The sequence below is a fragment of the Acanthopagrus latus genome, chromosome 3 (genome assembly GCF_904848185.1).
Source record: "Acanthopagrus latus isolate v.2019 chromosome 3, fAcaLat1.1, whole genome shotgun sequence".
NCBI lineage: Eukaryota > Metazoa > Chordata > Actinopteri > Spariformes > Sparidae > Acanthopagrus > Acanthopagrus latus.
In genome coordinates this window covers 20,657-47,572 of record NC_051041.1, presented here as the reverse complement: position 1 = coordinate 47,572, position 26,916 = coordinate 20,657, and the positions used below count along the sequence as shown (strand labels likewise).

General features: G+C 39.2%; 2 protein-coding genes across 2 annotated transcripts; both read right to left on the bottom strand.

Moving 5' to 3' along the window:
* Positions 1-13,140: 13,140 nt before the first annotated feature.
* Positions 13,141-19,144, bottom strand: stm (starmaker). Its single transcript, XM_037091092.1, has 12 exons — positions 19,073-19,144; positions 17,652-17,710; positions 17,508-17,525; positions 17,125-17,175; positions 16,973-17,011; positions 16,860-16,892; positions 16,684-16,713; positions 16,354-16,386; positions 15,084-16,019; positions 13,980-14,030; positions 13,780-13,824; positions 13,141-13,488 (listed from the first exon to the last, which is right to left on the bottom strand). Exons 1-11 carry the CDS (start codon positions 19,081-19,083, stop codon positions 13,814-13,816), a joined length of 1,272 nt encoding a protein of 423 aa, XP_036946987.1. The 5' UTR covers positions 19,084-19,144; the 3' UTR covers positions 13,141-13,488; positions 13,780-13,813.
* Positions 19,145-22,321: 3,177 nt separating this feature from the next.
* Positions 22,322-26,310, bottom strand: si:ch211-133n4.6 (uncharacterized protein LOC797776 homolog). The gene is made up of 9 exons (XM_037093565.1): positions 26,263-26,310; positions 25,353-25,414; positions 25,209-25,235; positions 25,079-25,111; positions 24,617-24,649; positions 23,762-23,794; positions 23,562-23,591; positions 23,358-23,399; positions 22,322-23,008 (listed from the first exon to the last, which is right to left on the bottom strand). The coding sequence occupies exons 1-9, from the start codon at positions 26,271-26,273 to the stop codon at positions 22,776-22,778; spliced, it is 504 nt and encodes a 167-aa protein (XP_036949460.1). The 5' UTR covers positions 26,274-26,310; the 3' UTR covers positions 22,322-22,775.
* Between the last annotated feature and the right edge of the window lie 606 nt (positions 26,311-26,916).

Here is a 26,916-nt window from a genome sequence, read left to right as displayed (position 1 = left end):
TAACTCAGAAAGTTTGTCACACTCATGTGAATTCATTCATTCTTTTACACACACACACACACACACACACACACACACACACACACACACACACACACACACACACACACACACACACACACAGATATTTTGTTAGGGTTAGGATTACCTACACACCTGAAAACACACATCACATGGCCACTCACGTACACTGGGCATGTGTGTACTGTTGTTAACAGGAAGCAGATTGTTAACTCTGGTCAGTTGCATTGTTACAGAAAATACCATGAACTCTAGTCTCAAAGTCTACAGTCTATCCTTCTCAAATTTTTTGTCTCTTCTCCACCATTGTATCCTCAGCATCTGTTTGTATCGGTAAAAACAATAGAGAATCAATTCTAAGATACTCCAACATCTCAACACCTGTGGTGCTACAAACACTGATGAATGCGTGTCAGTTTCTGCCCATCCAGACCTAAAGACTGAAAACAGTCAGTTAAGATGTTCCCCTGGAGGAGGCTATGTACGTTCACCTGTATGATGAGTCTGAACAGCAGAGACACCAGAGAGAGAACCAGAGGAACCAGAGGAACCTGAAGGACCTGAAGGATCTGAAGGACCTGGAGGACCTGGAGGATCTGAAGGATGACAACTTACTGCCATTGTGTGCACACATGTACATGCAGCCATTGATCAGTTGGAACTTATTAATTGATGACTGTTTACCTGTTGGCTGTGAAGCTGCTGAGCTTATTGGACCTCCAGCTGCGGAAAACCAAAAACATGATTATGATGCGTCACACACTGCTTTGTCAGCCAATCAGCATGCAGACAATAACAGAATATGTTCAGACCTGATGTAGATGATGTTTGATGAGTCTTAAAGCAGAAAAGTTACCTGATGAGTCGACAGAAGAAGAATCACCTGTTTGAACTGAAATAGAAACAAATCAGGTCAGTATTTATATTTTCTTCTTCTTCTTCCTCTTCTTCTTTTACACCTTGTTATTTACCTGCAGCACTTCCTGCTATTCCATCAATTGTTCCTCCTCCTGCAGACTGACCGCTGGGAGCTGAAAACAACAGAAACATTGAATTGATTCAAATATATATTCACTCAAAAGTTCATTTTAACAACTACAACATGTACAACATATTTGAGTCATACACTAATGTACTTGACATATACACACGCAGTGATAATGGTGCTAACATTGACCCACCGCTCTGATCCTGAATATTGGAGGAAGCACCTGCAGAGAAAACACACCTGAGTGAGATTAGACAGTCATCATTATGCAATTACCAATAATGATTGATTATTATATTATTATTGTTATAATGCATTTTTAGAAATTAACATTCGTTCAAAATTTGTTTGCTTAGAGTTACATCGACCTAAAAAAATGTATCTTAGACTTTTAAGAAGTCTAAGATTAGACAATTAATTTGATGTCAAATAACTTAAGATGACAAAATAAATATCTATAAGGCTTTATGAAATTGGAATTTTGTCAATGAATATTTTGAATACTCTATATAAATTGTACATTTGAATCAATTAATCCAAAATGGTGTACGGACATCTGCAGAGTTAAGAGGAGTTTCTTCAGTTTAAACATTGTGCTGGCTGTATTATACTCAGAACCCTCTCTAATGTGGCACCCACTTCCTCTCAGTGTAAAGCAGGGTAAATAAACTATAACCTTAGACTTAACCCTAACCCAACCAATGGACCAATCAACCAGCCAACCAACCAATCAACCAACCAACCGCTCAACCAATCAACCAACCAACCAAACATGACTTCCTCAGCAGAGGAAATAACCAGCAACTGATCTCATGTTCAGCAGTTTGTGTTCCTGCCCTTCACGTCACTGCCTACAGGTGGTGCTGTGGCTTTGACCGCTGTGGTTACCTGAGACCTGCAGGATCATGTGTTACCGGGCAGACTGATGGATAAATGTGAATTAGAGCCAATCAGGTTAATCTGGATGAAACCTGAAACCAAACAGGAACAAACAAACTGTTCAGGAGAGAAAACCTGATCAGGTCAACTCACCTGAACCTCCGGATGCCACTGCTGCTGCGGTGGTGGTCCGCTGCCCGCCAACAGGTCCTGTTGGAGGATGAGGAGTATCAGGTGTTTAGGAAGAATGAAACATGTGTTTGAGCAGCTGAAGAAAGGCATCTCACAAAGTTTATTAGAAACAGACTGAAGAATTATGTCGCTAACATCTGACAGAGAATCTGTTCAAACTAAAAATATAATAACGCTGTCTGCGTCACATGAATCTGTGACTGAGCCTCTCAGATCTTCATCACCTCACACGTTTAAACCAAATGTTTACATTTAAAATTCAAGCTTGTTTTTGTGTTTATGCAGGTTTATGTTGAAGTTAAAGTCTCACCCTCATCAATCTTATCTTGACTCTTGGAGTCATCATCATCTGGAAAGAGAAACACATCCAACATTGATAGCTCTAATTAAAGATGTTTTAGAATAAATGTTCACATTTTCAGCAGCTTCAACATTTCATTTTTATCAGATTTTCTGTTTGTTCTGCTCTTCATATCTAAAGTTTATTATTGATCATTATTATTACCAGTCATATCGACTCTGCTCTGAACTCTTCATCAATACTTTTATTGAACCCTTCACCCGAAAGCACAAGTTTTTTTTCCACTCTTATGTCAGTGTGAGCTGAGATCATACTTGCACACAAAGACAAATATTTTTGATAATTTGATCAGATATTGATCTAGACATGAGTATTCCAAACTAATACACCAAATATCACACACACACTGCCTACCCTCCTCCTCCTCAGATAGCTCTCCCTCCACCTCCTCTGTGGCCTCCACCTCCACCTCCTCCTTCTCTGGAAACATAAACATATAAAACTTGCATCTCATCTTATGAAATAATAAACATGTACATTCAATTGATATAAGAATAAGTATTAAGTATTTAATGAATATTGTGTGTAATAACCAGGACTGTTACTACAAACTTTTCACTCCTTACATAAGTGACAGCTGTGTTCGTATATGCAACACAAACTCAAACATGTTTGTGGTGGGTTGTCGCCTTGGCTCTGATCCTGTCTGTAAAATTCACGAACAGGATCTGAAGGTGTGGTTGTGGTGAGGAGAGTTTCCTATTTGACAACCTCAGAATTGCTTCTCTGGTTCTCCTGGTGTCATTGGTCCAGAGATTCCCCAGGCACTGGGACGTAGTAGTTGAAGTATGGACCAGTTAAGTCCTTCAAGTCTGAGGCTATGGTTCTCTAATGGAAAACCATGGATGGCCCTCTTCAGTTCTGAGTTGAACTCCTGCCCCAAGGTAAGGAGTTGAAATATCTAGGGGTCTTGTTAACATGCGACAGGGAAAAACTGTGCCAGCTGGATAGGTGGTTTGGTGCATCAGCAGTAATGCCGGCACTGCACTGGACTGCTGGGGTGAAAAAGGGGATGAGCCAGAAAGCAAACTTTTGATAACCAGTCAGTCAATGTTCAGACCCCCACCCATGCTCATGAGCTGTGGGTGGTAACTGAAAGAATGAGATTGTGGATACAGACAACCAAAATGAGTTTCCTCTGTGGGGTGGTTGTGCTCAGCCCTAAAGACAGAGTGAGGAGCTCACAGTGGACCTGCTGCTCCTTCACATCCGAAGGAGCTAGCTGAGGTGGTTCGAGCACCTGATCAGGATCCCTTCTGGGTGCCTCCCTTTGGAGGTTAGGGTTAGGGTTCCACCACAGGGTCTCCTTCCAACTGGAAGGAGACCCTGTGGTGGACTCAGAACTCCCTGGAAGGATTTTATCTGATATCGACTGAGAAAAAATCAGGGTTCCCCTAGAAGGAACAGGAAAGCCTTCCAGGGTGCCACGGCAACCCGACCCCAAATAAACAGGAGAAAAATGTATGATTGGGTTATCTAATTTAAATATGAAGTTTTCTGTAAAACTGTGTGTCTAATTTAAATATGAAGTATTCTTACCCTCCACAGGAGCCGTAGAAATGGTTGTTGTCAGAAAGATGATTATCGACACGATCAACAGGTTTCTGTTAGGACACATGCAGTATATTACTGAGCAGTATCAGTTTCAATTCCTTTTACATCATAAAATACTAATAATCATTAACAGTTGAGAAGATGACTAATGAAAACCAGTAAACCTTCATCGGTTTCAATCAGTATACCAATCATCAGTAATCAATACAATTCATTTCCAACAAATACCAATTAATACAACAGAAAGATAATTGGTAATGATCAATACTTGACAATGATGAATATTTAATATATATCAGTTCAGTAATCAAAGACAGCTGCTAACATGATGGAAATACAAGGTTTCAACATGTGAGAGCTCTCAATGCTTCTTCAAATAATAAAAGTCAGTGGAAACACATTGTATCATATCACTACAGCAGTATTACAGTACTGCTGTATCACTACAGTAGTATTACAGTACAATACTGGAGTACAACTACAGTATTATTACAGTTCTGTTGTATAACTATACTAGTATGACAGTATTGGAGTATAACTACAGGAGTATTACAGTGCTGTTGTTTAAATTGTTGTTGTTTTAAAACATATAGATAAATCAGCATAACACCATGGTGTTACAGAATCAGTGAAAGGAGTGGTAGTATTACAAGTAGTTAAGAAGTATAAATAGTAGTAGAGAGTAGCACTCACGGTGGCAGCATGCTGCTGTTGGAGAGTTTCTGTATTCAGGTAAAGAGACACAGCTGAAGATCTGCAGTTCCTCCCTCAAACACTTGTATTTATTCTCACAGAGAGTGGGAGGGACCCAGCATGCAACTGCTGAGATTACTGCAAAATCTACTGCTGAGAATACTGCAAACTAATACTGAAGGAACTGCAAAATCTCCTGATGAGAATACTGCAAAATAATACTGAATGTACTGCAAAATCTACTGCTGTGAATACTGCAAACTAATACTGCAGGTACTGCAAAATCTACTGCTGAGAATACTGCAAACACCCCACCAGCACTAAAGAAACCCTTGTACTTTTATTCTCTAAGTGATACTCTCATCTTTCCTCTGTAGGCTGGAGATATCCCACCATGCATTGCGAGCAGTGCTCACCTGACCTCTCCTTAAGGAGAAATGGTTTATTTTGAAGTTATCTGACAGCAGGGTGATCGGCTGTAGTAAGGGCAGGTGATTCTGTGGACTGTTAGCCTGTTAGCCACATTAATCACCTGCGCAGATTTTACCTCCTGAGATCCAGTGTGACCTCACCTCCCATCTCACTGACAGCTGCTTCAACAACAACCAACCAATCGAGGTTTTGTAGATGGGATTAAAATGTTAATGATCCCAGCTTTCTCTGATGTCATGAAAACGCCAACCACAATAATGTGGATGATTATAATAATAATAATAATAAAAATGATAATGAAAATATTGACTGCAAACAGTCTGTTATGGTTCTATTCTATAATATGCAGTCCCTCCAGAAAAATGTGATCATTTGATTGCATAATTCAATGCATAATCAGCCAAAGTCCTCATATTTATGCGAGGGCTGCATTTTTTCAAATACGCCATACTTTTGCCACATAATTGCAGATTTCTGCACAAAATATGTAGGGCTTGCATGATTTCATAATCCCTGCATTTTTGTTGCAAAAAAGTCACATATCTTAGCAGAAAGTTGAAAAATTTTGCGTTTCCTTCACACAAGAGCTGCCATTTTCCCCCGTTGCCATGGGAACGTTATGAAGTGACATAATTACACAACGTGAACATAATCGAAAAGCTGCAAACCCTGCGATGAAGCCATGATGAAGCCTGCAAATTAGTCTCATTTGCCAACAAAAAAAATCATACTAGTTTCAAAAACATTACAGTTGTAAGTATGTTAGTAGTATGTAAATTTACCTTACAGTAAGAGATTGCACTTTGTGCATTGGAAGCACTTATTTTAACAGAAGATGTCTGTTTTGTATAGCTACCTCTAAAAACAGAAAGCACACATTTTTTAAAAAAAAATATTTTATTTATTCATTTTTACAGAAGTTGTAGCATTTTCCTTTTGTAAAGCTACAGAACTTGTTTGACTCATCAACGTTTGGTAAGTTTGAGTCATGTGTTTATTAAGGTCTGAAATAAAACAAGATGAGAACTGAAATATTCCCAGCACTTTCTGTGATGAAGTTTGCTTGCTTATCATTGGAAGTAATAAGAAATGACTCTTTACATTATGGTAGTAGCCTAGTGAGAACAGGGTGTTGGGGGAATCACTTTTTTTTCTCTTTTTCATCAAACTGCAGTTTTTGCAATTTCCCGCAATTTTTCCAAGTTTTTATCGAATAAAATTGCATAAATATCCCTCATATTCCATCACATTTTTTAAGAACACGTGCCGTCTTCACGTCTTCAGCACACACTAAACACAGTCCACAAGTACTGATGTCATGAATCACATTTTAATTGATCAGTGGCTGTGTTCCATTCAAGCTTTGCTCCAGCTGTAATAATTATGTTTACTATTCCACCAGTAATGTCTGTCAGGCTCAAAAGCCTGCGTATGTCCCCTCCTCCCCCACCTCTCCTCACAGGTTTATTTTACAATTTCCTTGTCATCACCTCAAAGACAACACCATGTATTAAACTCTACACCAAAATCATACCGAACAACCCAAATGTTACTATATACAAAAGATTAATATAAAAACACTAAATGTTATTGTACACCATCCTCAATGTTAAATTGGTTAAAAATGTCCATCTTTAAATGCCACAGCACCACTTTTGGCAGTTGTGGCTGAGGGATAGAGCCAGCATCTTGTTATTGGAAAGGGGGCTGGTTTGATCCCCCTGGTCTGCATGTCAAGTGTCAAGTGTCCTTGGGCAAGATACTGAACCCCAGACTGCTGCTGATGTGCTGGTCGGCACCTTGCATGGCAGCGACAGCCATTGGTCTATGAATGTATGTATGAATTACTGCAAGACACTCTGGACAAAAAACATCTGATAAATGTCCTAAAATGTAAATGTTTATATGCAACTTAACAAAGAAAACCCACATTTTTTATGTAAAACACACTAAATGTTATTATTCAACTCCTACAATATTAATATACAACACACTAAATATTAATATGATACAATCAGTCAGGCTTCAGGACTCCTCACTCCACTGAGATGGATCTCCTCACAGTGCCACCAGAGCCTCTTTGCACTCATCAGTCCTCGTTCTCCACAAATTATCTTCTGCATTTTAAACAGTCAGCCACCAAATCCTCCTCTCGCTCTGGCTCAAATTGGCACTGCTGACACTGTTCTAACTTGGTTCATATCATACCTGACAAATCTCACCTTTCAGATCACATGTAACGGCTCCTTGTCCGCTGCTGTGCACCACTTCAACCTCGTATACTTGATGAATTACTGCTAGCATGCTCAGTTGAGGGCTTGAAAATTGTTTCTGTTTTTTCTTTCTTACGTTATCAGTGAGTGTTTGTTGTGGTTTCTTTCTTGTGATAAATGTACTTATTGAAAGTTGCTTTCTGCATTCAGCAACAGTCAACAGTCAATCAACAGTGAACACCTACAGTTTTAATACTGTATATTGATATACAACTCTTATAATGCTCATATAAAACACACTTAATATCAACATTTAACACCCACAATGTAAATCTACAAAAAAATAAATGTCAATATTTAACACCTACAATGTTAACTTTCAACACACATATACATATACTAACATATAACACCTACAATGTTAATATATAACATACTATATATCAATATATAACACCTACAATCTAACATATTTACAGAGCCATTTCTTGTCCGTGTCTGGCCTCAGTATCTGAGGAGTGACCCGACGGAAAAGATCTAAAAAGTACCTGGCACTTTTTTGCATAGCACCTCTGCTGAGGTTCTAAGTGAGCCAAGGTGACATGGACGCCCACTGATTCGTCAGATCTGGTCTCTACTGTGCCATGTTGCTATGACGACCAATACTACTAAGTGAGGAGAGGCAAGATGAGTTGCGCTGAGCCGCGATCACGGGTCATTCACGGCATGTCATCCAAACAAATTCTATTCCATTCCATTCATCTGGTTCAGAAACAAGAAAAAAGAAGATACTAGATGAAGACAAACGCTCACAGGATGAAAGTAAGGTTTGTCACATGATGCGGGTGGAGGTGGAGCTTTAATGCTGAATTTTTAGCTATCTTAAGTGTTTGCTTTAGGACAGTGCTAAAATAAAATGTATATGTCACATTTGGAGACTGATTGAGTGAAGTGACACCTAGTGAATTATAACAGGTTCGGTTCGTTGGCATCACATTTGGGAGGGAGGGTGTGTTGTTAGGCAGATGTCTGTCATGACAACTGGATCCTGGTCCAGTGGAGCTGCTGGATCCTGGTCCAGTGGAGCTGCTGGATCCTGGTCCAGTGGAGCTGCTGGATCCTGGTCTAGTGGAGCTGCTGGTCTCTCACAGACCTCCTCTGCTGGTCAATATTTGCCATGTAACATTACTTTAGGATTATTTTAGTGTGTCCTCAGTTTTGTCCTCAGGTCTCTAATATGAAGCGTGCTAAACAACACTAATACATATTAGGCCTATTGTGGATTATTATGGACTGTGGCAGTGGATTATTGCTCTGAGCTTGTTATTATTAACTCTGCCGAGTCAGTTGTGTCTTTCTTTACCACATTTATTAGAATGTTTATTGTGACAATATCATTTGAACAAATTTGCCTACATTCCTACAGTTTAGTTATGTTTTTAATGTATTACTTTGTCAAATCAAAGTCAATTCAAAGTAAACTATACTATATATGACCATTAGTTCTGCCCACAGAATATAGGCTCAGCCCAGATCATCAGTTAGGCACTAGTAGTCCACTTTGTAATACCTGTGAAATGTACAAAATATTTCTTCAGTATCACAAAGTGCTCATCAGCCATTCATCTTGGTTTATAATTCTAACAAGTACAATGTGTCCAAAACTGCTTAAAAGTGACAACTTCGAAATTGGGTTCATGCTTTAAAGGAACACTGTGATGAATATGTTTATGATATGTTTATTATATTTGAAATAAACTTTTTTGAGGAACTCTGCATCAGTTTCATGTATTGGCCTGTAGAGGATCCACACTGTTCCCCTTGTATTATCATGTTCTATCAGTTCAGCTTGCTCTGGTGGGTCAACTTAAAATGTCTGTGTTCACGACTCCAGCCTGTTTTCCTCTGAAAATGTAATAGATTGTTGCATCTTTGTGGATCACCTGAAAGGGTTAAAGGAATCTATCCATTGTAGTTTGGCAAAACAGGGCCCCCAAACAGCATCTTGCATAGGGCCCCCCAAAAGACAGAAATCGCCCTGCATATTTATAATCTAACATATAAATATTAACAATTCACACCAACAATATTAATTTACATAGAGAAAAATCTTTATCATATAACAACCACAATGTTAATATACAAACTAAATCTGAATTGATGTCAGTGCTGACATTTATACTTGTGTGTTACTCTGTTATTCTGGGTATGTAACTACATACTACTGTGTGTTTGTTAATGTGTGTTCATGTTTTGTTGTGTGTGTTTTACTGTGTGAGTTTCTCTGTGTTACTATGTGTGTGTTCAGGCTTAGTGGACATATAGAATAGAAGCTTTATGAGTGATATAGAGCTCCAGGGATAAAGTTGCGAACATTCCTCTGAACTACATCCATAACCTTCTTCCTCTCTGTCCCTCCTCCTCTTCCCCCCTTCACCTCCTCCCCTGCCAAGTCCTCCTTCCTTCTACATAGAATAGTAGTTGTATTTATAGTAGTTTTAATCCTTGTATGGTAGAGTGTGTAGATGTGTCTGTATAAAACAGACTGTAAAATGAAAATGAAGTTGTTCTTTCAGTGTTACACGCTTGAAAACCTACTAACCTTCTGTGCTTTTATTTTTAAGCGATTTTCCTGCTGTCTGTGGGAATCAGGGCAGAACCTGAGTCTGCATCCATCTGCAGCAGGACGTCCTGAAACCAGAACTGAGCTGGAGCCGAGTTCGACTCTGGGATTGGGTCCAGAAGAGGAATTAAGGGCACATTAAGGTATAGTTTCGTCCAGCTCTGTTCTGACTGACTGCAGCTCCCCTGGACCTTTGATCCTGATGTCCAACTGTAACCAAGAGCTGTGGGAGCAATACGGAGCTAATGAGACTTCAGAAACTCAGAGGAAACAGATAACTAGACATAACACGATTCAGTATTGATGATAATTCAAACTCACTTATTGAACTTATTGAAGATCTACATTTGATACAGAATCACAGTATAATTAATTCAGCTCACACTGGTGTAAATACTAATTAGAAAAAAGATTTGGGCTAATCCTTTAGTCCACCTGTTCATCCTGTATAATCAGTTATAAGAGCAGTTATAAGGTTAACAAATACACACATAAACACTTAAAATCCTTACCAGTAAATACATCTGAATACCAACATGAATGTTAAAGTAGGGTGTTTCCAAGATGTTATTTACACCCTTTTAAAACTAAATTCTTCACTGTAGCTGCTAAAAATTGGACTGCACATTGAGGATGTGTATAATGTCTGGAGTCTCTGGGCTTCTGCAGTCTCCAGCTGCTTCAGTTGTTTAGCAGAATGCTGCAACGCTATTTTACTGTGAAGCTCCACAGATGTTCTGTGGACTATGATACTTCACCTGACTTTATATCAGCATGGAGGGAGGAGATGATGACGAGAACTTACTTTCTGGGTGAATTGCTCTTTAAAAACAAAGATCTCACCAAACAGACAAAAGTGCCAAGAAGCTTTTTTTTTTTTTTTTTTAAATAAACAAATAAATAATGTGAAAGCGGAAGTTAACAGCAATTGCAAACAGTTTTAAGCCCTGATCTCCTCGGGTCGGTTGTTCCAGACTCTCTGCAAAGGTTCTGTCATCTGTTCTCACCGGTTACGAGACTTTCCCTTCTACAATCACTTCTCTCACTGGAACAGCACTTAAAGACGTGACACGAGAGGGAAACTACAGTTTTGATATACCAGTGTAGAGCCACTGACCAGGCTGCTGGATTTGATGTGTTGGGAGTGAGAACTGACAAAGAGGTCAGGCCCTTCTTTAGGCTAAAGGTAGGTGGAGGCAAAGGTAGTCTTTTGGAGTGTGTTTAGCTCTGTGTTTAGAGTCCAGTACCAGACAGAACCCTTAGGCAGGTCTAGGCGAATGATTTGACAGTACTGTGTTTTCACTTATAGTGCTTGAGTCTATTCTCCTGAATCAAGCTTCAATAAATATTTCAGTGTCATATATTCAATTCTCATGAACCATCTTCTGTAAAGAGTTGCCCATTTCTCAAGAATTTCTGCACAAAGATTTTCATCACCAAACTAATGTAGATGGAGAAACTGAACGAATGAAATGAGCATGAATGAGGTTTCTCAACAGGAATTGGAGGTGGTTTGTTCTAGGTTCAATAATACAGCTTCTAATGTTCAGCTCTTGACATCTTAACCTCTGCATTAATAAGCAGAGAACTGAGATGTTCCAGATAAAATGTGATTTTGGATGATTGGAACTATCACTTCACTTTGTTGTTTAAGCCCCCAAATATTTAAATCTGTCTTGGTCATGAGATGTTTTCATCTGATGGTTTCATCCAAGATGAACGAACTAGTTAAATTCTAGTTTTGTTGTCTGGTGACAGGAGACACACCGAACCACGTTAAAGAGGAGTCGTACTTGGATCTACACATTTACATCATTAATCTTTATATCTCAGGATGAGATGCAATCAAGAGTATGGCCCTTTGAGTGAGTAAATCCAGACAGAGCACATGCTAAGTTGAATTACTTCAGGCCCAGCAGTCATCAGGGTAGCATAGGAGTTAAAGTCTTCCAGCATTAGAAACGTATCAAATCAGAGCTGATGACAAAAGTGTGATCTTATCAATACATGACCTGGATAAACCATTCATTTAAAGACTGATCAAACTGACAGCAGTTAAAATGATGAATTAGAAAAGTAAGGGGTCACTTGATCCTAACCCCACAGTTGTACTACTACCTCTGCTTGTGTGTGTGTGGGACTCAGGTAAAGGTAAATCCTTTCTCACAGATATCGACCTATCAGCTGCTTCGATGTGAAATGCTCCCCCCCCCCCCCCACACACACACAATGAGTGATGTGTAAGGCTCCATTGATTGGGTTGGCCATGGTTACAACCTCTATTAACCAATCAGGAGTTTTTTGAAACAAACACCCATTATCTCACAATGGGTACCTCCTTTCCTGTGTGTGTGTGTGTGTGTGTGTGTGTGTGTGTCAGTCACTTAACCTCTCTGGACCTGCACGTCACTTTTTATTCATTGTCTCAGGGAAACTTCATCTGCTCCATCTCAGTAGTCAGTCTTCCAAACCAGTGACCTGCAGCAGCAGGTAACCTGACTCCAACCCCTCCAACACACCTGGAATCAGCTACAGGTGATCCCCTACAACTAGCATAAAATTTTAACATCCAACTGCTTGACATTCCTATACATGAATGTCAACAGGGGCATCAACAGGTGCCAAACAGGTGGAGAAATGAAGAAACAACTTGTAAAATGAGGTGAATGAAGATGAAACCCAGTTAAAATAACACAGGTGGAACAACAGGTGGAACACTCTGTCTGATGTCTTCACAACACTCAAGTTAAGTCTGTTTATATTGAGACAAGAATTTATACCCACACATGATAACTGTGCATGTGTGTGTCTGTGTGTGTCTGTGTGTGTGTGTGTGTGTGTGTGTGTGACAGAAAGACTTGGTGAGGATGCGGAAAGTTAAAAACCTGCAGGTTGGACAGTATATACTTTGAAGTTTCCTGTAAATATATTAAATAAATCTGCAGCTGTTTTTTAGAAAATATCAGAATATATTTATGAAATCATTTTTTGTGATTTCATCGGCATTGAGTAGTTGTGGTCTCTTCAGGGGTAATTTCAAAGACATTAGAAATATGTTTGTTCATCTGAGTCTGTATTAAAAAAGATTTTCTATAATCTGCTCTGACCTGAATGTCACTGCTGTTGATGTCACTGCTGTCTGATCACAGATCAACACCATTAAAAAAAGACTCTGAGACTCGCGAGAAAATTCAGACTTTATTAGCAGTTCCTCCGACAGACAGACAATCGTTCGTCCTTCATGAATGTTTGTACAGTAAAAGATGTGAACACAGAGCAGATCTCAGGTCAGCAGGTAAACGATAACTGTATGTACACGTGTGAGCACAGAGCAGACAGACAGGCAGACAGTGAGACAGGTTAAAGACATGGAATCAAAGCCTGAAGACAGTAGAGACTGAGCCTTATATAATTACATGTGATAAACACAGTGATTTATGGATTGATTGATAAAATGGAAGCTGGAGGTTGAAGTTAAGCTGCAGTTCTTATTGTTGTTGTCATGGTAACTGAGTCCACTGTGGGGCCGGCTCTGACGGGAGAAAACACACAAACACTCGCTGATCATCGTTGTTGTTTGTGTGTGATATGACAGAACTGATCGATGAACATCAGTGAGCGATTGATTGATTCCCGTCCGACTGTCACTCATCAGCAATGTCATTTCTTCCCACTCCCCGTGAATACAGCACAGAATCTAATGTTTTGACCTCAGTTGACTCATTTCCCTGAGTGTCACAACCAAAGTAACTAGTTACTTAGTCAATGTTGACTTCATAGTTACACTTCCAGTTATTTTCATCAACAGTCAGAGTGATTTTACCTGCAGTTGCTGAGCTCCCCCAGAGTCCAAGCGTCTAATTCATGACTGAAAGAAGAAAATGGAGAAGTGTCACTTCTCTCGTTGCTCTCAAACTGGTTTGACTGGTTAATTCTCTCTCCTGCAACTCAGTGGATTCAAGTGGCTCTGAACTGTGATTGGCTGTAAGGCAGTGTGTTGTCACAGTAGGGTGTAACCTTTACCGTCAGTGGTGGCGTGGTCATCTGTCTTATCTGGTTGGTCAGCCGGTGTCGCTGCAACAACAAACAAGGTAACAACTCATTAACATCAACAAACAGGCTCCACCCACAGTGATGTCGGCACTGCCTCTGAGAGATAATCATAAAAAGTCTCAGTAAACAAAGACAATGACCTCCAGAGTGTTAACCCATCTGATGTCTTTGTGTCTCTAATTCATCTACTTTGACACTGGATTTTATTTGTTTGTGCTTTCACTGCTTCAAACTTTTCCACACCCGAACTCTTCATCTCGACTCAGTTTTTTTTATTTTTTTATTTTTTAATCTTTCATTTCACCTCCATTTTAGTATCTAGTAGGTGTGAAATTACTTTTAGATCCAGAATCTAATAAATCCATAAATAAGCTGAGTTGCTGTCTGGATCTGGTAAATATAAAGTAGGAAACCCATGTTGGTAAGCCTTTCTTTTACATCTCCCTATTTACCAGGTATTTATCTGGTAAAGCCATGGTAACACAGTGTTACTACATAATTACCAATGGTTACAAGACAGTAAATACAATACCTAGTAACACATTTTTGTTACCATATATTTAATGGGTAAATTGCTAGTAATTAGGAGACTGTAGCTACCTGCTTATTACCAGCAGTAATTACCCAATAACACTATGATTTACCATATAGTTACCAGATAATTACCCAGCATTTCGCCATAGTTTCATTGTATTTACTTTCTCATTTCCATTGGTAATTACCTAGTAACACTTTTGTGTTAACATGAATTTACCAGGTAAACAGCTGGTAATTAGGGGACTGTAAAAGAAAGGCTTGCCCAGATGTTGTCTGTCAGCTGCTTCCTCTGAAGTCTTTGTTTGTCCTTGACTTCTCATTTTGATCTCCATCTTTCACTTATTCTCATATTTTAATTCTGATCCTAAAGCTTTTAAAACGTTTATATTCGATGTAAAGTACTTGAAGTCAACCCTGGTCTATAGATTTGACTCTTTACGTCAACTTTGAAAACGACCTGAATTCTTAGAACCCTAACCCTAACCCTTCTCTATTAAAGGTAAAAAGACCTGATGAAACAGTCGTCATTGTGTTTACCTTCGGTGGAGAGAGCACTCTGCTGCTCTTCCTCGTCTTCTGGCATGTTTGTATCTGTTGGTTCAGTGCTGTCACCCTCAGCTTCACTTTCTGAAACATCCTCCTCATCCTCTTCTGCTGACAAGTCTGCATCACTGTCAGCCTCTGTTGTTTCAGGCTCGTCACTGTCATCCTTACCTTGATTTCCACTTTCATCTTCCTCATCTACATTCATGCTTTCTGTGTCTTCCTTGTCTGTGTCCTCATCACTAGCTCCTTCCATTCTGTCTGAAACGTCGCTGTCCTCCTCAGACAAGCTCTCCTCCCCTCCTGCTGCAGCGTCTTCATTTTGATCCTCTCCTTCAACCTCAGTGTCAGACTCCTGAATGTCATCCTTATCCTCACTAACATCCTCCTCCTGACCCTGATCCTCATCATCAGACCCCTTAGTCTCATCCTTGGCCTCAATATCATCTTCCTCCTCAGACTTGTCCTTATCCTCAGACCCCTTAGTGTCATCATTACCCTCACTATCATCCTCCTTCTGACCCTGATCCTCAGACTCCTTAGTGTCATCTTCATCCGTACTATCAGCCTCATCTACATCATCCCTATCCTCAATTTTATCTTCCTCCTGAGTCTCATCCTCATCCTCAGACTCCTTAGTTTCATCCTCAACCTCACTTTCATCCTCTTCCTGAGCCAGATCCTCAGACTCCTTAGTCTCATCCTCGTCCTTACTATCATCCTCATCCACATCATCATCCTTACTATCATCCTCATCCACATCATCATCCTTACTATCATCCTCATCGACATCACCATCCTTACTATCATCCTCATCTACATCAGCCTCAGTTGTAGAATCATCTTTCTCCTGTTGCTCAGCATCAGTCTCATTGTCAGACTTATCGGTAGTGTTTACGTCACTCTTGTCTTCGCTGTCTTCTGCAACATCTGAGGATCAAACATATTTCATACTCATCGATTATTTGTTATCATGGGAAACATCAGCAGTCAATCTGTAACCAAACAGGTGCGTATTATTGACTATTCAGATATTAGTCCAGCCAATCGGTGAGCCACTCCTGTGGCTATCAGACTGCAGTGTGAAATATATGACCTATGTGAGATACAATAAAAATACTCAAACAAAGAAACAAAGAAAGACATCAACGAAACTGTTTGATCAAGAAGCAGCGGTGTTAATAATCAGCCCTGATCGGTGATCAATCCACTTCAAGGAGTTACATAAACTAAAGACTGAAACATAAGAAATCTGTATTCTCACCCGCAGCGTCTGTGGAGGTGTTGTTAGTGTCATCTGAAGAATCACAAACACAAAACATTAGAAATGTTGTCCCTACTGTCGTCTGTGTTATCATCTGGGTTACCGTAACTGGCATCTCACTAGATCAGCACCGATGAACAGGTTTCGGGTTAGAGAGACAGGTTCTTTTGGGCCAAGGCTCTATTTGATTTCTGCTCATCTTAGAGTCATTTTGTGTCTCTTCCTGGTGATTTTGTGTCTTGGTCTGAGCGCTCTTGATCTGATCAATGATCAATCCATGTCTAATCACATAAACTAAAGACAGAAAATGAAAGAAATCTGTATTCTCACCTGCAGTGTCTGTGGAGGTGTTGGTGTCGTCTGAAGAATCGCAAACACATTTCAAATGAAACTGATGTGAAAATTTCCATCAATCAGAGTTTAAACTGGAATTTAATTTGATTCACATGTGAACTGACTTAAATCAAAGATTCATTCAATTAAGATTCATTAAACTACAAACTGACCTGTATCAGGACTGACAGACACACCTGAGGCACCTGAGACAGATGAACAGAGAGGTGAACAGCCAGACGGGTAAACAGGAAGGTGAACAGACAGACAGAGACAGAAAGGTTACCTGTGCTTGTGTCATCTGTTGCTTTGTTGTCAGCAGAAGCTGTTGAAACAAATCAACATGTTTAGATGTACAGTTTATATACACGTGTGTACAGTATGTGTAGCTTGTGTCGAATTTTGCCTATAGATTGTGTAAATGTGTTGTTCTGTTACCTGTCTGTGAGTCTTCCCGGCTCCTCAGCAGGTTTTTAACATTCTCTAAATCTTCAATATTCAGAAACGTTCATGCAAGAAACAGTGATGATATAACAATCAATAATTTAACATTAATCCCACAAATAGCTGATGATGTAATAATCAGCTAATGATGTAATGATCATGTAGTATTTGTTGTACTGTACAGTCAGTAAGCGCCGCTGACAGAACTTTAAAATCAGTAACAGTCTGCACTCTTATTTGCTTCTCTGTGGTGATCGGATGTCATCATGAGGAGTGGGGTCTCTACAAGGTCAAAGGTCAAAGCTTGACCAGAACTAAAGGGTAAGATTTAATGAACTGAATGACAAGAACGACCAGGATTTAAACATTTATTTTACCTTTATCTGTTGGTTGATCTACAGACAGACAGACAGACAGACAATAATGGAAATCAATTATTATTAAAAAGTTAATATTGAACATTAAGTGCACCTATTGATATTTGCTGATAATAACATTATTGACAACTGATCATAGCTTACCAGTGACTGGAGCTGCCAGAGAAACAGCAGTGAGAGCAAGGAGCAGCAACACAACACACCTGGAACATGCATGCAAAGTGAACAGGTTGATTTGACTGCAATGTGTTTGCATATTGTTTTCCTGCATTGCACTGTCATACAGGAAGAGACACTCCACCGGAGTCAATAGTGTTTTTCAGCCCATACATATTAAAATGTTTATACCACTAGATAAAATATTAATTAAATAAGTGACAAACATAAAAAATGTAAAGTGACAAACATAAAAATGTAATGTGAAGAATATAAAAATGTAAAGTGACAAACATGAAGAATGGAAAGTGACAAATATAAAAACTGTAAAGTGATAAATATAAATAATGTAAAGTGTTGAATGTAAATTGACAAACATAAAGACTTTAAAGTAACAAACAAAGAATGTAAAGTGACAAATATAAAGACTGTTAAGTGACAAACATGAAGAATTTAAAGTAACAAAGTATGTAAACTGACAAATATAAAGAATGTAAAGTGACAAAAATAAAAATGTAAAGTGACAAACATAAAAATGTAAAATGACAAACAAAGACTATAAAGTGACAAACATATTCAACATTTTGGATTAAGTGCATTACATTCTTTATGACTTGTGTTGAGTGGAGGGTGAAACCGGTCTGAAGGGTTAAATGACTGCACTTCTTTGTGGTTCCTCCATAGAGAGCAAAGAAACAAAGCATTTCTTCTTTTCAATGTATAGAAAGAAACAATGAAGGGCAGCTCAAATCCTCAAAGAGACACATGAGCTTTGAGGTTCATCTGAGAGTCGAATGACTGCAGCTGAAACACTGAAGTCCTTCTGCTGAGCTAATGAACCAAACCTAAACACTAATACTGTCAGCAGCTGAAATCTCAGCTCAGCTATTAAAGAAATGTCGTTTGGAACTGTTTGAACTGCAGCTTCATGTCATAATGATTCATGTCATTACTGTACCATCTGAGAAATATGTTGATGGAAAAGAGTCACATATTTTTCTTTTGTAAAAGTTGTGAAGACAAAAGACGTCCCAAGCCAAAGCATGAGACATATAGAAACTGTTGTTAACTATAGACAGACTACAGACGGACTGACGTGAGATCACTTGACAGTCTAATTAGAACAAACAGGTGTGGCAGCACAAACTGTTCCAACAGAGCAATGTTGGCTAAATACTATTTTACAGTGTTTACAGCTGAAATGTCTCCCCTAAAATCCCATTAACTATTTAATAAAAGACATTTTAGATGCTTTTTCTTGAGTTTCATGTTTCTTGAGTTTCATGTTCAGCATCAGTGATAAAGAATGAATGATTAAATAGTTTAGTATATAGTATCGTGTAGTAAAATAGTTCTCTTAGTGTTCTGATGTGTAAAAGTCAAACAGATTCATAAAGTTTTAAACTCACCGTCGCAGCATGTTGTCGTTCAGGTCGACACGAACCAAACTTCACTTTGTTGAGAGTCTGAACTGAGCTGAAAGAGAGCAGCAGGTTTTTATACTCTCCTCCTCCTCCTGCACCACCTCCACCTCCACCACCTCCAACTCCCTCTAATCACTGCCCTACCTGGCTGTCTGAGCCTCTACACTCAGCTTAACATTGTTTGCCTGGTCTAAATTCACCGAATCACTAGTTTAGTAACAGAAACACCAAATAGCAGCTCCTGTTGTTTGTAGATGTTTCTACTTACATTATTGCCACACCAGATTTACACATTTATACTGGGTTTACACCAGGTTTACATGGAGCTAAAGTGACATTCAGACCAGAGTTTAAACAAGATTTACACCACATTTAAATGGGTTTAGACCAATAAAGTCAGAACTATAAACACATTAAATATCATAAAGTTTTCACACATTTCCTACCAGGAAATGTAAGAATAATATGTACACAGTGTGTGTGTGTGTGTGTGTGTGTGTGTGTGTGTGTGTGTGTGTGTGTGTGTGTGTGTGTGTGTGTGTGCTATGTCAGGTATGTTGTTCTCATTATGAGGAGAACTGGTTGGACAATTTTTTACCAGGAACACAAAGAGTTTAAGAGAAGGAAGCAGTTCATTGAAGAAATACCGTGACTCAGACTGCTTTAAACCTTATTAACGTGTTACTGATGATACACACACATGCACACAAAACTTCACATACACAACTTCAGCTAGCTAAGTGTTTTTTAAATGTGGTTTGGTGACAGTGAGCGTGACCTCTGACCCCTCATCATGTATTAACGACAGTCGTGATGAATTGATAATTAATGATGTTATCATCAATATGTCATATTAATTTAATATTTAAGTGTCTGTCAGAGTTTCACCTGCAGCAGTTTCTGGTTAAACACACCTGGGTTCCTGTCAATTACCTCTTTTGTTAACGCCTGAATTATTTTAGTGATGCAGAGTGAGCAACAAACAACACTCCAACCTGATGGACCAGATTCCAGACCAGTTTAAAATAACCCTTCAGACTGCTGGAAACAACATGGACCAGGACCTTGACCTGGACCTAGAAAAAGACCAGGAAATGGACAACAGAGTGGGCTCTTTGATTGGTTACCCTCAACGATTTTATGATTAGTCTTTATTGGACTCACTGAGAACTGTGAACTCTGCTTCAGATGTAGATCAAATTTCTGTTGCCTGTGTTGCCTGTAGATTTCCCTGAAATCTACTGAAGGTTACTGTGGTTGAGCTGACAATTTCTGACACTTATTTAACGGCAAAGATTACCCCAACTCGATGTTTCTTACAGTAATGGAGGAGAGTGATTTTATAGAGACTGTTCATAATGTAAAAACAATACTTCTACTGTCCGTAATGCCATTGTCATGAGAAAAGTTCTAAAAATCCTTGAGGGAATTGCTAAACCACTCACATTACAGGTCTGTTTCTTTCTGTCCGTCCCTCATCTCTCAGCTGTTACTGTATGTTTTCAGGTTCGATTATATGTTAAACGTCTTCTTCTACTCTACTGTGGGTAGACCTGTCCATATTCTAAATGTTTGCTGAAAATCTGGGTTGACTTACCAACTTCATAACCAGCGTTGTGTGATTATTGGGGTTAGTGAAACCACATGAGAGAAACAGATCCTGGGTATGTTGAAGTTCAGACATCAGGTAATGTGCACAGCGCTGACGAAATGTTAAACAGAACCTCAGTTCATTTAATGCTACCAGTTTGAATATTTACGATAAGGTGAATCTGTGAAATTACATCAGGATTAAAAAGCACAATTTCTAGGCTTTGACACGCTGAAGCCAACAGGAAAAGAAGAAGTTAAGACAACAGGACGGGGTCGTCCTACAGGAGTACAGCTTTTACACTGAGCAAATTGATTGGTCAGAAGATGGAACATTTCCATGTGTGATTCTGTGATCTGGACCAGAACCTGTTCCGGAACAGCTTCAGTTACCTTGGTGATATAGTAAAATCAATCGTACTTCCTACAGGACACTGTGAGGTACGTGAAGAATCAGATATGATTTTGCCTCTTTGTCCCCTGGGTGACGGCCGGTTCATGCTGCACCCTTTTGATCTTCAGCCTGAAGTGAGCACAAGCATCTCCGTTAGCAGCAGAGTCCCAAGTAGTTTGTTCTGTCTCTCAGACCAGACATCGATTTCTGAGCACTCTCATAAGTTGCGTTGAGAAGTGATTGATTTTGGATTCATGCTGGGCTGTAGTATCAAAGTTAGCCTCTACAGCTAACTCTTACTCTTCTATAGCTGTGGCATGAGCAGAGGAAACTTCCAGGCTTGGGCCTCCAAAGAGCTCCATGATATCTGAATTATCAGCTCCTGGCACACACACACACACACACACACACACACACACACACACACACACACACAAACACACACACAGTGCCTCATTATCGCCGCTCAGCAGGAAGTACTACAGCAGACATGTTTTGAACAATAGAGGAGTAAAAGTTTCCAGAACAGTGAGTTGATGGGATTTCCCACAAACAAGCCACATACAAGGAAATACTGTGAAACACACACACACACACACACACACACACACGCACACACACACACACACACACACACACACGCACACACACACACACACACACACACACACACACACACACACACACACGCACACACGCACACACACACACACACACACACACACACACAAGCACATGCGTGCACGCACACAGACCAAGTGATTTTGTCGGGCCATTAATTACAGATGTAGCTGCTGTTTGTGTTCTCTGAAGGTTTTCACTCTCAAACTGGCTGAGGGGGGCAATGATGCAGCAGGTGGATTTTTGCACCTTTCTCAATCATTTAAAAGTTTATTATATACATGTAAAACTTTATATTTATAACAAGTGGCACATACATCACCGAGAGAGAGTGACACTATTGAGATTGTGCGGTGTCCATATGTAGGAAAATAAAAGGAGAAAAGATTGGGTGATATTTGAGGTGAGTGCACACTTCTATAATGTGAAACATGTCTGTTGTGACTGGAGGTTAAGGAGTGATGCTGACAGACAGCGCTGAGGGTGTACCTGCTCAGAGGCCAGAGGTCATGGGGTGATGAGGTCATGAGGTCAGAGGTCAGCTGAAATTCACGCTCAGTTCATTTCAACTTTATTCAAATATGACAAAAGTCAAGAAGAACATGAGAACATGTTGTGTCAATGTTTGATTACAATTAAGAATTATTAATGAATAAATGAAACAAAAAAGAAAAAGAAAAGAAAAACTACCTAAAACTCAAATAAACTGAGCTGATTGAAAACAGGCGGTGCAGGGGCTCACTACATTAAACATATCAGGGCCCAATACAGAAAACAATCAGGGGCCCAATACAATAAACATATTGGTGGCCAGACACTGACAGACCCGGACAAAAGTGAAAATATTAAATGATCAGTCTAAGCTTTCAGTCAGAAAACAATTTAGGTTATTAAATTCATCCTATAAAACCGTTAAATATTACAAAAACAAACTCACAAACAAGTTTTAAGATCAAATGTTTGTGTGTCTCTTTTATCAATGTATGAAAGATATTTTTACACCTACGTACGTGTGTGTTACTACATGTGTGTTACTACAGGTGTGTTACTACAGGTGTGTGTTACTGCGTGTGCGTTGATTTCTTATATCTGGGGGCGATTGGTCCTGGATCGTCTCTTTGACGTTCGGTTCCTCACCAGAGTTTTCGGCTGAGGAATGAGTGGTTGAAGGGGGAGGGCAGGGCTCTGAGGTAGATGGGAGGGGCTTTTGATAAAGCCCACTGGGTTTTGTGGCAGCACGGCTGGGCTCTGAGGTTTGACCGAACGGGAGTTGAACTTTTTCTTCCCTCCCTCCTCAGAGTCGGAGCGCTCATCTTCTGTTAGAAAAACAGTTTTAAATGAACAGCAACCAACAAAGACAATATGAGATAAATATGCACTCAAAAGATATTACCTTTATAAACAAACCAGAAATATATGACACATGTGTGAACTTTCATTTGAACACACTAATTGGATATCGTTCTTATCTTGAAATTTCCCAAACTGTTTATTTTTAAATGCCATTTTTATCTGGGGTAATCTCACTCCCGCTCATAGTTTAGCCAGTTTTGTATATGTTAATGTTATTTGTGTTGTTGTGTGTTATGTATCACATTATATAGCATAGTATGTCATGGTATAGTTTAATACAACATCTTATCATGTAGCATGCATTCATCTCACCATCTTCTTCTTCCACACTGATTGCAGCAGCTGCAGCAGGTTCTATAATCAATCAATCAATCAATCAATCAATCAAGCAATCAAGCAATCAAGCTTTCAAGCTTTCAAGCTATCAAGCTATTGATGTATGAATCAACAGAAAAATTCATGAAATGCTCAAATTTAAAGAGATATTCAGAGGTAGAAGGAGAAAACCAGACATACCATGTACTGTCACCTGATTGGCTGCTGGAGCTACAAGAAGCAACATTTACATGATGAATGAATGAACGTAAGAAAATAAGTTCATAAATTACTTTGAGTCAAAGGTTAAATGTATAGATATGTTTTCCTCTATGTATTTGTGTACGTATGGATGTATTTCATGGATGTTTGCATTGAATGTATCTATGTTGTGTTCTCACCGTCTGCAGTCTCTGAACTGGAGCTGCTGGTATCTGAAAAAAATCATTGTCAATCATTATTCAATCATCAGCTAATATCTTACTTATTGTTATTGTTATTAATTATTATTGTTATTAATTATTATTATTATTATTATTATTATTATTATTATTATTATTATTATTATTATTATTATTATTATTATTATTATCATCATTAGGTCTATAAACAGATAGATAGACAGATAGACAGACAGACAGACAGACAGACAGATAGATAGATAGATAGATAGATAGATAGATAGATAGATAGATAGATAGATAGATAGATAGATAGATAGCTACACAGATGGTTATCTATCTATCTTACCTAAATCTGCTGCCAGCCGAGGGGAAGCTGATGACGAATACAATTTAAACCCTGATGAAAAGTAAACTACTAGTTATTAATAACTAGTCATTAAAACGACTCATCACATGTTTTTGCTGGAAGGTTTGTTTTGTGATTTGTGATTCCTGCGTGTCTGTATGCAAGGTTTTGGTTTAAATGCTCAACAGGTTTTCCACCAGTCGGACTAGTTTGAGCCACAAACCAGCAAAATGTGGTGTGAGAAGAGTGTTTCTACTTCCACTGTTAAATTTGACACTATTGTTAGACATTATTTTGATATTCATTAGTTCATCCTAACTCTGAATTGAAGACATGTGAGAATGTTTCTCTTAATCAAAGTCTGCTGGCTCATTATTAAATGATGAATTGATTTATAAACAATAAAGTTTCAGTTTTGTCCACAGCAGAGAACATCTCTAGTGTGGAAATATAAAAAAAGCGTGTGTTTGGCATTTCTCTGTAGAGTAACAGATGTGCACTCTTACCAGGCTGATCAGGAGAGACGGCGTTCATACTCTCTGAAACAACAAAACAACATCTTACCTGAGTCATCATTTCTGGGGATGTTAAACTTAATACTAACTAAACTGACAACATGTGAAAACTGTTCATTTTAATATGAAACAAGAAATTTACTAAACGCATTTCATCTAAAGTCAAACATTTCCATCCATCAACACACTTGAAAAGTGATGTAATTTCACAGATTTATCGCTGACCGCATGTTGCAAAACAGGTTTTGTTAGTTTACCCGAGTTTTGACAGACTGACTCCGGATGTTGATTGGAGTTCCTAAGGCAACCATTTTGGTTTTGGATCAATCCCTTTCTGACACCCATTTTATTTGACTTATGTTAAAATATCTGTGAGCGTTTTCAGACCAAAACAATCTTTTACTTTTTAAAAAAACCCTTATCCTTTTTAGAAGTTGAAAACTTTTGACTGACCTGTGGGGGCTTCATCAGATATGGAGTCTTTATCTGTAAGACAAAGAAGATCGACAGGTGATGTAGAGACAGGTTAGACCACATACAAACCTTTCAGGTATGAGTGATGAGAGACGGAGAAGTGATCTACCTGTCGACATGGCTTGTATTCCAGCATCTGCAAACACAAAATGTTTCATTAAACTTCAATACATCAGTCAAATGACCTGTTGATCAAACTGTAATGCTATTTTAATCTGATGATCAATCAGAACAGATATTAGTTAGATCTCACCGTTTGAGTCCAGGTCACCCTCCACCAGTAGGACGAAGAGAGAGAACAGAATAACAACGTTCCTGCAACAAACACATCGAGGCTGAGACTTGTGTCCTCACAAGGCCACCACACAGAGGTCACATTAAACGCTTAGTTTTTTCTGTAGTTTAATTTTGACTCTGCTTCAGGCTGCTGTGTGATTGGCCAGTTACAGAAGTGAAACATACCAGAAAAACAAAACAATAGCTCATTTTGATGTTCCTCCTGAGGGTGGCACTAGAGGAAAATACATGGGCTCAGTAAGAAAAGAGCGAGCCAAGCTGCCAGTTCAGAGCTGATTTAAGACATCAGCATGTTCTTTGTTTATGTTGTCGCTGTAATGATGTCTGCAGCCTGAGGAGGGCACTGACAGACCAGCGGAGGAGTTAAAGAGGTCCAGTCAGCACCCAGCATCAATATCCCTGAGCAGAGACTGATTTCATTGATTTGTCATCAGCGAGGAAACATATGTGTGACCTGATCAATATTGTCAGTGTGATGTCTTATGTGATGATGTAGAATTATTTGTTTGAATTTGAATTAAAATGGTTCATTTCACATCAGAAATACAAATTTCTTGAACAAGAGGAGGTGGAAGATTTAATACATGTTGCGTAGAAGGCTGCTAACCACACACACTCATGTACACACGCATGCGCACACACGCATGCGTGCACACACAGTGAACTCAGTTGATAAAAACAGTAATTTAACTATAACAATGAATAAACTGCTGGAAGATACTTTCACCTATCTCTGTCTCACCACCTGATCCTATTGCAGGTTGTTTATTTCCTGACTGTTGAACATCATGTTCATTCATTGATCATTCTGGAGTTTGTCACATAATCACTACAGTGTAATCTGACTGAAACAAACATGGACATACCTGGTGAGCATGATGCTGCGAGGTCAGACAATTCCCTGGATCAGTACAACAGGTAGGCACACAAGCAGGCAGACAGGTTACAATACTTTAGTTTTGTACTGCAGGAATCTTCTGGCTCTGAACGGCCGGCCTGGTGATTTATATATCAGCCTAAATGTCACCAAGACAGAGAGAGAGAGAGAGAGAGAGAGAGAGAGAGAGAGAGAGAGAGAGAGAGAGAGAGAGAGAGAGAGGAGTGTGTGTGTGTGTGTGAGAGAGTTTCAGGTTTCTGTTTTAATGTTCAGAGTTAGAGTAGGTGAAGACGCCCACAGAAGTGTCTGAGGACCTGTCCACACCAGACCAGGTTATTTTGCAACCAAGGTTTGGTTAAATGAATTTCCACATCCACACGAGTGGTGTAATAAAATAACAGAGAATAACTCCATACACACGCAACCGTAAAATCTGCCACCAAATGATGCAATATACGTGTAATACATATGCCACAGCAATAGGTGGCGATGTAAGGTAAAACAGGATGGCTGTTTTAACCAATCAAAGTAGTTTAAAACCGGAAAGAGGAAGCACGGCAAAGACCAAAACACAAACAACAATGGCGAATCGCAATCCAGGCGCCGCCGTTTTTGCATTAGGTTTAGCAGCTGGACATGACAA